The following is a 16056-nucleotide window of genomic DNA, read 5'->3' as shown; positions in this document are numbered from 1 at the left end:
AAATGCCCTCTTTTCAACTATTTAAATAAACCTTTTAAATAATTGAAACACAATTGAAACTGTGGCAAAACATTAATTAAAAGACCAAATTTGCAGAAATTGGATAACAGAATATATTATTAACCAGTAGTTACTCACCTTTGCTATTTTATTGACCTTTACGCCTGTAATTGGGGGCGGAGTCTCTGGACTCCGGACAATCTCTTCATCTGGACCCACATCCGGGTTAAGTGCAAATATACTCTCCAAATCAATCTGCCCAGCAACAAGAGAATAATAATGTCATGTTGTCATGATCCAAGTCAACTTGCAATGTCTTTTTACAGTATTTATCAACATTTTTGCACACACGTTTCAACCTTGGCTCCATAATGAAGAGCATCCTCTATATATTGCACTAAAGTTTGTGCAGGTTGGTTGTATAATCATCACATCTCTTGATGTCTTTACATGAATTATTCAATGTTTCAGAAAACAGGGCCCATGTCGCTGCTGGCGGCTTGAGCATAAATGGCAGTTTACCTCTTTCCCTTTTGTGTCTCCATTCTCTATCCACTCCACTGTAACGCTCTCATTGTTCTCGTTCAGGGACGTCACCATTGCCTCGTGTATGCGTCCTGTCCAAGCACACCACACAGACACACACAAACATCAGATAAAGACATTAACGATGTAGTCTGATTTAGAATAACATGACTCTGATACCAAATGTATTCAATTGATGATGAAGTCTGATAGTATATACTGTATGTGCTTTGCTGCTTATAGTGGAAAATAAAATATCCATCCATCCATTTCCTATTGCTTTTCCCTTTTGGGATTGCAGGGGGTGCTGGAGCCTCTCTCAGTTGCATTCGGGCGGAAGACGGGGTACACTCTGGACAAGTCACCACCTCATCGCAGGACCAACACAGATAGACAAACAACATTCACACTCACTTTCACACACTAGGGCCAATTTAGTATTACCAATGGAAATAACTCGCATGCAACCTTGATAAGCATTGTTGAATTAAATCTAAAGAAATCTGAGCTTTGCTATTTCTGTAAAGTATACAATATACATCATTGATGCAAGACGTCCTTTCCGCAGGTACATAAAATGCTCAACATTTTTACCCTGACAGCATAATAACACCCTTATTACATAGCCCATTTGAGCTGAAGAGCGCCACACATTGCAGCCTCTAAAACAACCAACTGAACAGCCTCTGTATGATGCAAGATAATTAGCAATTTGGGATTTATTGTACAAAGTGTACATACAATTTGATCTAGATGTACCTGATGTATTGGTAAGTGTGTACATACTGTATACAGGAACTATCCCACTTGTTGGATATAAGCACGAGTCCGTGCAAAGAGATAAAAGAAACATACGAGTCTGTGCTAAGAGATATAAAGAAACATACTGCATCTACATGGTGCTGTTTAAATAAATAAAACACAATAATGTTTTGTGGGTTCTTCCGAGGATGTTGTAGTCGTAATGATTTGTGCAGTCCTTTGAGACATTTGTGATTCGGGGCTATATAAATAAACATTGATTGATTGATTGACATTGAATGATCATCTTTATCGTTAACTATGGTTTAACATTAAAATGTGCGTGAGAAGCCCAAGGTTCTATATATTTGACTGCAACTATACAATTGTTCCAGCGAACTTTGGCATAAATTCTCAAAGTCGCTGTAATTCCACTGACAACATTCTTGCAAATGTTACTCATCCCCTGACTGATTTTGTTATGGTGGAAAAAAAAAATCACAACTTTAAGAAAAGTATTCTGAAAAGCGTTAACAGTGCAATGCAATATATAGAAGAGTATAAAATTATGCTGTTTTCCTAATGTCTTAGAAGTGGTGCATGAATAAAAATACCTTGGTGTTTTAATTGATGACTCCGACACTCACTTTTAAACCTTGTATTGATCAACTGGTCAAAATACAAAAACTTAAATTGGGGTTTTCTTCTGTGATAAAATACGTTTTTCTTTTGGTGTAAAAAAGCACCTTGTCTCTGCCACATTACCATCGGTGTTATATTATGGTGATATTGATGATATGAATGCCACTCTTTCCTGTCTTCAGACGGTGGACTGTGTTTACCATACTTCTTTGAGGTTCATCACAAACTGTAGAGCCATGACACACCACTGTGATTTGTACTCTCTGGTGGGATGGCCCTCTCTGTCCATTAGAAGACAGTGTCATTGGTACATTTTTATTTACAATGCTCTTCTGGGACTATTGCCCAAATACATTTGTGCATTGATTTCACAGAGAGGTACGAAGTCTTTTGCACTGAAATCCAACAATCAGCTGTCTCTGTCCGTTTTGCTCGCACTGAGCTAGGGAAAAAAGCTTTTGTCCATGCAGCACCTTGTGCTTGGAACATGCTACAAAGAGACTGGAAGCTGACTGAATTTTTAATCCCTAAATGCTTTTGTAAATTTAAACAGAGCATTTGAAGGAGCCTGTTATCTGTAATAGGGCTAGGCGATTTATCGATATACTTAATATATCGCGGGTTTGTCTCTGTGCGATAGAGAAAATGACTATCGTGATATTCGAGTATACGTTCTCACGCAGCTGCTTTTAGTTGCGGGCATTACACAGCATGTGTTTCCCACTCTTTCCTGTCTCTCCTTGTCACAGTAAAATAAGCGCCACTTCTTACATACGTCACATGTGCAACATCACACACTCCCACGGCGCAGACAGGTAACGTTAGCTGTGATGCTAACGGTGCGGTGCGGGTGGTAATACGAGAGAAAAAGGTGCGAATCTGGTAACAAATGGAGGAAATATTAATTCCCAAGAAAAACAGCACGAGATCCATCGTCTGGCGGTGGTTTGGCTTCAAGCGGGAATATGTTGAAAATTTATGAGGCAAAAGTGTTGGTACGAAAAGTAGCACCACTGCTAATGTTGCATAATTTGAAAAGTCACCCGCTAGAGAATAAGGAGTGCTTGAAACTGTGCATGTCAATATCACCGGCCGGTGCCACACCAACAAAATGCCAATGCAACTATTTCCAGATCAATACCTTATGAAAAAAAAAAATCAACAAAAGAAGGAGATAACGTCTACAGAAACCTATCACATAGCGAAGGACATACACTATTAGGTTTCCTATTACGCAGCTCATTTTTATTTGACAGTTATTGAAATATCTTGTGTGACATCATGCACAAAAGTGCACTTATAGCTTGTTTCAAAATGTCTCTGACAGTCTTGCACTTTCTGTTTTGGAAATAACATGAATGTTTGTGCCACTGCTTAATAACTGTTTAACAAATACAGTTTTGGTAAATTGACTTAATTGTGATTTTCTTCTCTGCATCAAAGTTTAAAATAAGCATATATTAATGCAGTATGAACAAAAATGTTTTGCTCTAGTCTAGACACATAGAATCATCATACTGCTGTGATTATATGTATCAAGTGTTTATTCAAGACTAAGGATAAAATATCGATAAATCGTGTATCGTGACAAGGCCTAAAAATATCGAGAAATTAATAAAAGGCCATATCGCCTAGCGCTAATCTGTAACTGTTTTATATGATGTCCATCCTGTCATTTTAATTTGTAATGTTAATGTAATTGTTTATGTAACGCTGCTGCCTCTTGGCCAGAACTCCATTATAAAAAAGAGGTTTTAAACCTCAATGAGATTTTTTCCTGGTTAAATAAAAGTTAAAAAATAAAAGTAGAGGGGTTAATGAGTCTGCCTCACAATACGAAGATCCTGAGTAACCCTGGGTTCAATCCCGGGCTCGGGATCTTTCTGTGTGGAGTTTGCATGTTCTCCCCGTGAATGCGTGGGTTCCCTCCGGGTACTCCGGCTTCCTCCCACCGCCAAAAACATGCACCTGGAGATAGGTGGATTGGCAACACTAAATTGGGCCTAATGTGTGAATGTGAGTGTGAATGTTGTCTGTGTTGGCCCTGCGATGAGGTGGCAACTTGTCCAGGGTGTACACCGCCTTCCACCCAATTGTAGCCGAGATAGGCACCAGCGCCCCACGCGACCCCAAAAGGGAATAAGCGGTAGAAAATGGTTGGATGGATGGAAATTTAAAAAACGTTTTCCACAAAATCTTCTTAGTTGGAAGACGCTAATTTAAAAAGTGCTGTTTCATCTTTGCTATTATTCAGGACTCGGGCTCAACGAGTAATTGAATCAAATTATTCGATTAGGAAAAAGCTTAAAATTACATTTTGTTGCCCTATTCACAACATCTATTATTATTCTTAATTATTACTAAGCCATCTTGCATAAAATGTTCCTCTTTCTAAAAATGTGCATTAAAGGCCTACTGAAACCCACTACTACCGACCACGCAGTCTGATAGTTTATATATAAATGATGAAATATTAACATTGCAACACATGCCAATATGGCCGGTTTAGTTTACTAAATTACAATTTTAAATTCCCCGCGGAGTTGTTGAAAACGTCGCGGAATGATGACGCGTGTTTGTGACGTTATTGGTTGGAGGGGACGTATTAGCCCAGCACCACTTACGGCTAAAAGTAGTCTCTTTTCATCGCGCAATTACACAGTATTTTGGACATTTGTGTTGCTGAATATTTTGCAATTTGTTCAATTAATAATGGAGACGTCAAATAAGAATGCTGTTGGTGGAAAGCGGAGGATTGAAGCTGCCTTTAGCACCGAAACACAGCCGGTGTTTCTTTGTTTGTTGTGAAGCTTTAACACAAAGCGGTCAAGCGAACATGTTTCTCTACGTCAACCAGCAAGTTTTTGGATGGGAAAATTGTGATATTATGTCGGCTCTTACCGGAGACTCGAGTGGATTACGCGACCTCATCCTGCAGCTCAAAAAGGCAGCTGTGGTCTTGGCTCCTCGGCTTCTCTCAGAGACACTGGCGTTCACCGCAGCCATCAGACTTTCAGGTATGACATTATAATCTCACTAAAATACTAACAAAAAGCAGATAAGGGATTTTCCAGAATTATCCTAGTAAACGTGTCTAATTACATCTGAAACGCTCCCACTGCCGCCGCCTGGAGCCGTCGCCTTTTTTTTTAGTGCTTCACTCTAACTTTCCTCATCCACGAATCTTTCATCCTCACTCAAATTAATGGGGAAATCGTCGCTTTCTCGGTCCGAATTGCTCTTACTGCTGGTGGCTCACATTATAAACAATGTGAGGATGCGAGGAGCCCGAATACCGGTATAGTCACGCACACATTGTCTGTTACTTCCGGTACAGGCAAGGCTTTTTTATTAGCGACCAAAAGTTGCAAACTTTATCGTCGATGTTCTCTACTAAATCCTTCCAGCAAAAATATGGCAATATCGCGAAATGATCAAGTATGACATATAGAATGGACCGGTTATCCCTGTTAAAATAAGAAAATCTCATTTCAGTAGGCCTTTAAGGTGCATATAATGCCACTCTCTTCCATACAATGGCGTATTTTGTATTTCTCGATAATCATTCTTGATCAAGGATTCTTAAACGCAACTAGTACTCATTTTACTCAATTTACAAACAAATTGTGATGCATTTTATTCTCAAAGGCATACCTGAATGTTTAGTGGATGGTGCTTCATTCTTAATCCCTAAATCGGTATCTTTTGAATCTGATAATGCACATTTACAACACAAGTTATAAAACCTGTCAGGTGTAACATGAATGGTGAGTGTTTCTGCCAGCCTGACACCACTACAGTAATACCGTAAGGCTATGTTCACACTGCAGGGTAGGAGGTCCGATTCATATTGTTTTGTCAAATCCGAACTTTTTGAAGTAATTGTTCATATTACGAAATAAATGCTGTGTCTAAAGTCTGGAATATACGCTCGTGTCGCATAGTTTGCATCCCCTCCGATGGCGTCTTGTTTCATTTATGGTTCTTCGTAGGGGGTGGCACCACACTAGTATTCTCTTCCAAAACACTGAGAAGCACAGTCTTCAGGAGTTGACAAGGTACTGCATTTACTTCCTGTGAAGTGACGACATTGGCATCTGTGTCTACACTGGAACTAATCATTGACAATCATCAGATTGGTTTTAATGGACATTTTACTTATAAACCAGAGGAAAATACATGTGTGCAACTTCTAAACAAGTCACGGCAGAGGACGCTATTATTATTTGCAACGCTAATCGCCAATTAAGAAAAGAGCTATGCTTTAATTAAAACCGTTAACTATTTCTAGTAGACGACATGCTGGTGTTTATCTGTATTGTCCTGTTCAAAGTTCACAAATGTTTGTAAATATACCGTACCTGGAAGATTAGTGACAGAGAATGAGAAGTGTATGTGAGAGAAAAAAAGTGTGTGCATGACAAGACAATGCATGTCGGAATTAAACCTGTTAGCACAATATTGACAATAACAGTAGTAAAGAGTGTCGTACTTTGTTACATTTTGTAACAATAAGCAAAAAACAACACATTCAGTAATTATTTTTTACAGCGCATCGAGATAATAACTACACAATATCAGCTGACATGCAATCGTTTAATCACTGGTTTCATTTCATACAATAATTTGTTCATCTCAAGTGAGCGCCTGTGTTCAAGGACCCTCCCTGGCAAAAACTGACCAATCACAGCTCTGCGTTCTGTGTTGTAGACGACACAAACCTAGGATTTTTGGGAGGTGCACATAGGCTACACAAAAGGACAAGCTACGCGTTGCGAGAATATACACCAGGCTTATTAATACGAACGCAATCTTACTCAGATATGACATCATGATATCACCCCTGCTGCAGTGTTTACGGAAATAAGCATGGCTTCAATTCTCGTAGCTCTCAGTCCTGGCGCATTTGTGGCAATTTTCAATTTTGTGCAATCGAAGTCAACATTTTCTGAACCACATTGCACATAGAAGATTAAGACGGAAGAGTTGGGCAAGCATTTTGACTTTTGCAGTTTGTAAGACCTTTGCTTCGATGTCTGCTCCAAAGAGCGTGTGGGCAAGCAGTCGGAGGCAAGAGTGGTGGAACATTGATGTGAGTCCTAAAAGATACTATTTTTGCCAGTTTTCTGCTCATTTGTCAACTATTTGTTTTGCAACCGTCTATTTTGGCAAATAATTATTACGCTCATTGCTTTTACATAGTGAAAAATTTACAAAGATACATTTAAACCAGTGTGTGTTGCACTGGGAGCAGGTGACGAAAGTGTCTTCTTCAAGGGCACAACGGCAATCGAACCTGAATGCCCCAAAATGCTGGCACGGTCGCTTTACCAACCGAGCCACTGCGCCCCTGTTCACATTGACATGAAAAAAATCCAATAAAATCTTAAAGGGGAACAAATATCACCAGACCTATGTAAGCGTCAATACACATGTTGCAGAAAAAATACTGTTTTTAAACCGATTTCCGAACTCTAAAAGGGTGAATTTGGCGATTTAAACGCCTTTCAATTGATCGCCTGTCGGAGCAATGACCTTTCACCTGTGACGTCACATCGTGAAGCGACCCGCCATTTTCTCAAACACATTACACACACCAAGTCAGATCAGCTCTGTTATTTTCCGTTTTTTCGACTGTTTTCCGGTACCTTGGAGACATCATGTCTCGTCGGTGTTTTGTCGGATGGTGTAACAACACGAACAGAGACGGATTCAAGTTGAAACAGTGGTCAAAAGATGCGAAAGTCCCGTTTGTTCTGCACACTGTACCGACGACAGCTATGCTACAACAGAGATGGCAAGAATGTGTGGATATCCTGCGACACTCAAAGCAGATGCATTTCCAACGATAAAGTCAACGAAATATCAAAGGTGAGTTTTGTTAATGTTATTGACTTATGTGGAGTGTGCTAATCAGACATATTTGGTCACGGCATGGCTGCAAGCTAATCGATTCTAACATGCTATTTAGGCTAGCTGTATGTACATATTGCATCATTATGCCTCATTTGTAGCTATTGTTGCATCCAGCCTTTCCCTCCACCCACATTTAATGCCAAACAAACACATACCAATCGTTGGTTAGAAGCCGATCGCCAAATTCGTCCGCGCTTCCTCCCGTGCCGCTGTCTGTCGTGATATGGCTCAAAAGTTCTGTTTCTTCTTTAATTTTGTTTTCGGTACCTGTCTCCTCACTCCAACCATCCGTTTCAATACATGCGTAATCTGTTGAATCGCTTACGGCGATGAAATCCGAGTCTGAATCCGAGCTAATATCGCGATACCTTTCTGTGCTATCCGCCATGTTTGTTTCTGTGTGGTCACGCTGTGACGTCACAGGATAATGGACGGGTGGAAAAAACGACGGTTAAATCAGGCACTTTGAAGCTGTTTTTCGGGATATTGCGTGATGGGTAAAATTTTGACAAAAACTTCAAAAAATAAAATAAGCTACTGGGAACTGATTTTTATTGGTTTTAACCCTTCAGAAATTGTGATGATGTTCCCAAAACAATTCTGAATTGACCTGCAGAGTGAACAAGGCCTATATCCCCTCATAGAATGCATATGACTACATATCTTGGGATGATGTCATAAAACCGGTTCTACCGATTGTTCGATAAAAAAAAGAACCGATGTTCGATAAGAAAGTAACCGATTCCATGGATTCAAATCCCCTTTTGAGAAACAGTTCCCGTTATCGAAGCCACTACAGTAAAGACAAATATTCATTTTTTTATTTGAATCCCTGGGAACGAATCCCGTGTCACGTCACAGGAAAAGACGTAGCTCAGTCATTTGGCGGCAGATACAGAAACAACAACAACGGACCGGAAAAAACGCTCCATGGCATGGCTTCACTCTAAGAAATACGAGGAGGAAACGGCTATTTGCAATTATTGCCAGGCTTCGCTTTCCTGTGAGAAACGTGTCGTGGAGAAGGAGCGACAGAGATAACGAAGCACGCCCCTCTTCCTCCGCTTCAACCTGCAATCCCAGTGATATTGCCGGTGAGTAACTAACGTTAACGGTTTCCGGTTATTTTCCATATCTGCTCACTTGTAGCCTTTAGACTAAAATAATGTTACCTCATGTCAACCAGGACTGCAGTAATGTTAGCTAGACTAATGTTACCTAAGCTTAGTCAGTGGCTAACGGTAACGTTAACGTTAGCTTTTTTGTATGTGTCTGATAACGTTAACGGTATCATGTAGCCTACACCACTACAGAGTTTGCAGGTCTGTCTGATAAACTAGTGCTTGCAAGATGTGAATTAAGATAATGTAAACGTTATCCTATTTCAGATGACATTCATGACAGCCAGAGTGACCAGGGCAGTGTTTGCTCTGTAGCACAGAGCGTTAACCCATTTATCATGGCGAGATATAACGCAGAGCGCAGCAAGATGAGTGAGGAGGAGAGTAACATTACTCGCAAGCCAACGAGAATGATGGTGAAATACCTCCTCCCCTTCAACTCGGTGAACACAGACAAATACAGGTAGGTTAATAATTGTATTTTGCTGACATGTAATGGAAAAAAAAGTAAACAACACAATTACTCTGAGATTTGTTTCAAATGTAAAGTGCTGTACAATACAAATGAATGCAGGATTATTACCGCATGCATTTTTTTAGGTGACCCACTTAAAAGGGACACTAACAGTCAATATTTATTTATTTTCTAAAAAAGGTTTTTGGCGTAACAGTCAATATTTTTTTTTTTTAATAAAAGTGAGATTTTGTTAAACCAAGTATTTTTTTTTTGTTTTTTATGTTTTTTTTTTCTCCATATACAACAACCTACCTGAATTCGATAACAGAATCGATAAGGAATCGGTTTGATAAGAGGAATCGATAATAGTATCGAAATCGATAATTTCCAAAACATCATCCCTACACATATCTGACAGTAAATCTATCGATAAGAGTAAAAAGACAAACAATCTCTGCTGTCAAATAATATCAACCGGGCTTTCAACAAAGCGGAAATAAAAACACCTATTTGTTGCCATAAAAGTGATGCAACAACCAAATCTTTATATTCACACTGGTAGTGTAGTGCTACGTGATGCTTCCCAGTGGTTCACATACACTAATTTGCTCTTGGCTTGCCACCACAAGCAAACAGAGGATTTTTGAAAAAATGTTTGAAAGTTTTTGCAATGCCATTTCTTGGCAATCATGCCACAAAAAAAAAAAAAAGACTCCGTTTTTGTTTTACAATAAAAGTTTGAGGTTTGAGCAACAGGCTTCCTAAGCTAGCTGGCACATACTTATACACATCTACGGAGTACATTACAGAGAGTAAGCAGTAGACTGGTCTGGTAGTACAAAATTAGCGGTCAATATTAGTTTCTACTAAGTTTGGGCACCATGCCTGTAAGTAGAAATGCATTTGCTGTTTTAAGTCAAATTTCTTTGTTAAAATCTGTATTGTTTAATATTTGTGATGTTATTTTCCGGCCAATTCATTGTGTGTTAACATTAGGGTAGCGCAGTCAATCCATCCATCCATTTTCTACCGCTTGTCCCGTTCGGGGTTGCGGGGGGTCACTGGAGCCAATCTCAGCTTTATTCAGGCAGAAGGCGTCGTACACCCTGGACAAGTCGCCACCTCATCGCAGGGCCAACACAGACAACATTCACACTCACATTCACATACTATGGCCAATTTAGTGTTGCCAATCAACCTATCCCCAGGTGCATGTTTTTGGCGGTGGGAGGAAGCTGGAGTACCTGGAGGGAACCCACGCAGTCACAGGGAGAACATGCAAACTCCACATAGAAAGATCCCGAGCCCGGGATTGAACCCAGGACAACTCAGGACCTTTGTATTGTGAGGGACATGCGCCAACCCCTGTACCACCGTGCTGCCCCAGTGCTTCTCAAATATTTTCTGTTACACCTCCCGCCCCCAAGAAAAATTCAATATTTCACACCCCCCACTCTCCACTGTGATAATAGTATTATTTGTCCATAAAATTGCTATAACTATACCTCTGCATAACATTGTAAGCTTATTAACATGAAAGGAAACAACACATTAATGTTTCGTCGCCTCCCACCATGGTTACAGTGAAGCTAAGTGCTACATACGCATCATACTGTGGTACAGCAAAAAAGCATGTTCCCCAAGGTCACACGCCCCTAGCGGGCCAACCCCATTATTTGAGAAAGACTGAGGTAGCAGCATCAGAGCCAACCTTTATTCTGTATTTATTCAGTTCATACCGAACTGCATTGTTGATACAAAATTTCAGCTGACCTTGACAAAATTAATGAAATTCTAACCTAGCGACAGCAAAGCTTTGATTGTTCAACTTTTTAATTGCATCACTTCTGATTTTGCCTTTTAACAAAAGCACCAAAAAGTCAGCCAAATAAAAGTCTTAAAGGGGAACTGCACTTTTGGGGGGATTTTTTCCTAACCTTCACATTCACAATCATCATGAAAGACATGACGACAGATGGAATTTTTCTAATGCCAGTGGGAGGTCCTCTATTTTGCCCAGAGAACCCAATAAAAAAAAATCCAAAAAGTGCCAATAATGCTCTACTTACATTTCGTAATTTGAATAATAACCAAGTATTAGTGATATTGTTGTTAAAAGCGCTAACGCAGACAAACTATAGCGGCATCATAATCACAAGCTTGTGTACAGTTTAGACATGATCGACTGGTGTTTTCTCGCTTCCTGGATCCCTATTCTAGATCATAAATCATGCCTCTCAACTGTACTGTATAGAAGAAGGCTGAGGACGTATTCAGACTAATTAGACCTGGAAATTGCTAGAACGACACAAACAGGCGCTTGGTTACACCCCCCTTCTCTTCGCTCGCAGACGGAATTGTAATGACAGCAGACTTTATACAGTAAATGATGTTTTATTATGTTTGTTGGCTCTCAAAGTATGCAGTGAGTAATAATCAGTAATGATAAAACAAAAGCGAATGTTGTGACGCGTTTTTGAAATTAATGCACCACAAATGTCTAAACTGATCAAAATATACATACAAAATGTTATTTTAAATGGTTTACGGAAGGATTTTAAGGGCTTTATAGACAGAATAGAGCAGCTTCCGTAGGCTCCATTGTAAGCGGACTTCTGATTGCATTTTTTAAATATTTAGAATGCATAAAAAAATACATATATCGCCATGTATTTAATAATGATTGTTAACGATTGGCAAAAATCCACAAAATGTGCAGTTCCCTTTTAACTGCTTCATTGAGCAAACCTGGTTACTGTTGGCCGTGGCCACAATAAAACATAAACAGTAAACAAAACATCTGTTTTCTCAACGTAGGTGTCCTACTTGCTCGAACAACACACGGGCTGTCCATGATGCTTATACACACACACACACACAACATTGGCCATATGACTTGGAGTAACAACTACATTGATGGTCACCTAGTCCTCGACTATCATAATGATTTGTTTACGAATCGGATTATGAACCATACACCCATTCAATGGCTCCAATTTAGCAGTCGACTTTTAAATCCAGCTTGAGATTTTTTTTATAGGTACGTGCCGTCAAATACTGATTGAAAGACAATAAAGAGGACTACTTCATAGTTATTCATATTTTAACTGTGCTTTTCATTAGGCTGCTTTTGTTCGTGTAAAAGCAAGCTGTAGAAAGCCATCAATAGTATCACTGATTTTGTTTGGACTGCAAAATATATAAAAAAATATTTTGAACTCAAATACAACATTGAAATAATTATAGATCCATCCATCCAGTTTCTACCGCTTGTCCCTTTCGGGTCGCGGGAGGTGCTAGAGCCTATCGCAGCTGCACAAAGCAAGGTTAATGTTATTGGTTCTAGAAACATGTACAGAAGTATATAGACAAAGTTTAGCTGGCAGACTTCGATTAAAATGATAGTTAAAAGCTATTTTACACAAAGCTATCTAGCTAACAAACAATCTACCTATTGTGCCGAGGGAAGTCGGAGACAAATCCTCCAGATCTCCAACATGCCTTGGTTTTAAATGATCCCACATCACAGATGTACTTCCGTGAAAAGCAAGGTCCGCTTTGAAAATTGAGCAAGTTACTTATGTTTTTAGTGTGTTTCGGGAGAAATGTTCCTATACTTTTTGTGTTTTCGTGAGTGCCATTGTTCTCCTCTGTTCGCACAAGTTTGTTTCTGTCTGGTAAAACACGAATGTTAACGTGAAGACTGTCATTACAGTATGGTTTCAAAGCAACATGTACAATAAAAGTGGCTGAAGATCCACATCGATTAGTAGCAGCTCTGACAAGGAACACCATTGTTCCTAGCAGAAAAGCTAAATATCTAATCAGCAAGAGCTGTGGGTGGTTCCTTTCGGGAAAACACTGCTCCTTAGCATTTTGGCAGAGAATTGCAAGTCACGCACTCAATAGTATGACCCCTAAAGAGAAGTTCGGGACTTGACTCCTTATTTTATTTACCGGTAAGTATTTTCCTTATTCCAAACTACCAAGCCCTTTCAGACTTCCAACTTTATAAGAACAGTTTGGTGAAACTCTTCTCTGTTCTAGCAGGACTATGAAGTGGATTGGGTGTGAAAGGACTTTACATCCTGACTTACGTGGCGTGTCTTAATGAAATTAAACAATAGATGTCCGCTAACTTTTTGCAACTCAAGGCTAAGAAAACAGAAATGCCGATTATCGGTCCTGCAAGACACAGACACCTATATAATACCCCCTTAACATTTGACAACCAAACAATTACACAAAGCGACTCGGTAAAGAATCTGGGTATTATGTTTGACCAAACTCTTTCGTTTCTGATTCTGTGACCACAGATGACGCGCGAGCTGTCCAAAGTCGGGCCCCAGGGTGAACCACTCATCTGTGCATCCGTTGGGGACATCTCTGCGCCGCTGACCTGTCTCAACTCAAAATGATCTCCTGCTAGCTCCACTATGTACTGGACTCTCATTATCATACTATTATGCGAGATTCACTCGACGTCCATTGCACCGGTAGCCCAGGGGGGTCCCCATATCTGCGGTCCCCTCCAAGGGTTGTCATTGTCAGCCCATTGGGTTGAGTTTTTTCTTGCCCTGGTGTGGGATCTGAGCAGAAGATGTCGTGTGGCTTGTGCAGTCCTTTGAGACACTCGTGATTTGGGGCTATATAAGTAAACTTTGATTGATTGACTTACAATATACATTTAAAAAACACTTCTTTGTGGTCTAGATAATATGTATTGGCTATACTTTAGTAGTGCAAATAAAATCAACTTTTATATTTTGAAAATGTTTCCAGCCAAATATGTTCAAACTTGAAGAAAAACCAGTTTTTTCAGTCACGGTCGAAAATGTAATTAATAAACAATATAAGTATAGTCACAACAATAAGGACACCTGCCTACTCATGTATCAATACAGCTGCGCAATAAAGCAAACACATATAGCACTGCATGTTGCACTTTGGTGATATTGTGTGCACGCGACAATTAGATAAAAATATCACTTTTTCCTACCTTCTCTTGTTTTTCCTCAAACCAAGCTTTAATGTCGGAAGGCTCTTTATTATCGGAGTTCAGTAGCTAATCCAACTTGTACTACCTTGTTCCATTCCAGGTTTTATGCTGTAAATTCCAATCATCCATAAATGACATCGGCAGATACCAATACTGATGATCACATGGTTTAGCTGTAGCTGTTTTAAATGTATTTATGGTTGTGCTATTGACAGTTTAATATTCAAGGCAATATTTAAACAAGGTCTGTATTCTCTTTTATTACATACAATTGTTTTGAGCAAAACACGGTCAATGGCACACAGTAACTAAACAAAAGCTTAAAACTACTATCTGCTACTCATGTAAAAATTGTCGTTTTGACCCCAAAGTCCTCCTGTTTCCAAGAAAGTATTCCCTGAGTTTGTAAGCACTAACAAATCCAAAAATAATAATTTTGAGTAAATAAAAATATTGATTGGATCATCCTCTAAATCATTTACTGATCGCATTGTTAATGTAGATATCACCAGTTTATGGCTCGATCAGCCTTTTTCTTACATGTTGTGTACTGAGTGTGACAAAGCTGGGCAGTTGACACACCAACAGTTGGTATATTATCCTATCTCTATTCTATTCATTTACTTACAAATTTCCTGTTAATATCTGCTTACTTTCTGCTGTAATGCAGTCCCATCCACACTTTTTAAAGTTTACCAAGCACTTATTTCTTGGTGTTTTTAAAGCTAGGTTAGCTTCGCTATTAGCATGCCTGCTCCTGGCTTTCTCTCGGTATGTTTAGCCTCATCTTCCGGTGACAATGATACTTGATAATACTATAAATTTCAGTTTATGTATGTACTATGTATGGAGACTCATAATTAGCAGCTAACCGCTTGTTAGCCAGCCAGAGAATATCGGCGTTTGTGATCAGAATTAAATGACATTAATCAGCAAAGGCCAATCACATACTTTTTCATTAAAATCGTTTGATACTGATCGGTGGTCAATCGAGCGACACATCTCTACAAAACAATCCCGTGTAAAACGTTGTGGACAGGTAAACACAGAAAGTATTTATTTCATAGACATCAGAGCAGTTGGGATTGATGAAATGTAGAATAACACAGGAGGTTCAACTTTGCTCAAAGCATCAGCACAAAGTGAGAGCATAAAAGAGATAAGCGGGCAGAGCTACTGAGCAAAACGCCCGGGTTTTCAACCAGGTAACCAGCACTGTTCTTGAAGTTCTTAGAGAGGGGGGTTTACCTGTGGCTGGCCTGTTACACTGGCATAGCATGAAACACAAATACCCACGTTAGTGTGTCCGTCAATCACTGACGTCACAAAAGGCCCACTGCTGGAAAAAAAAAAAGACTGCAAAACACAGCATTCTGAGGTATCCAAAACAGTGTAGGCTCACACCCAAATGCTTGCCATTGTTCACCTGAGTAGCCAACATTGTAACATTTATAATTCAGAACAGATGAAAATCATCTTGGTCCCCTTTAACGCCATCAAACAGATTCTGAACAGGCAGGTGCATTATAACTGTCCTTGCAAACATTACTGCAACAGAGACTAGAGTTGTATTGAAGGTTCCACAAGCTTACAAAAGCGGAGACTACCTCAATAAACTCCCTATTAGTGGACCGTATGACAATCTTATGAGAAAA

General features: G+C 39.5%; 1 protein-coding gene across 4 annotated transcripts in view; it reads right to left on the bottom strand.

Annotated features, from left to right (window-relative positions):
• Positions 1-16056, bottom strand: part of kif2a (kinesin family member 2a) — a 60611-nt gene that overhangs the window by 35827 nt on the left and 8728 nt on the right. For all 4 annotated transcript variants that reach the window (XM_061906350.1, XM_061906351.1, XM_061906352.1 and 1 more), the window contains exons 2-3: positions 523-617; positions 139-255 (exon numbers count right to left, since the gene is read on the bottom strand). In XM_061906350.1, coding sequence (XP_061762334.1) covers positions 139-255; positions 523-617 — 212 coding nt within the window. The remainder of the gene's footprint in view (positions 1-138; positions 256-522; positions 618-16056) is intronic.

Source organism: Nerophis ophidion, linkage group LG07 (assembly GCF_033978795.1).
Source record: "Nerophis ophidion isolate RoL-2023_Sa linkage group LG07, RoL_Noph_v1.0, whole genome shotgun sequence".
NCBI lineage: Eukaryota > Metazoa > Chordata > Actinopteri > Syngnathiformes > Syngnathidae > Nerophis > Nerophis ophidion.
This window is presented reverse-complemented; position numbering and strand designations above follow the sequence as displayed.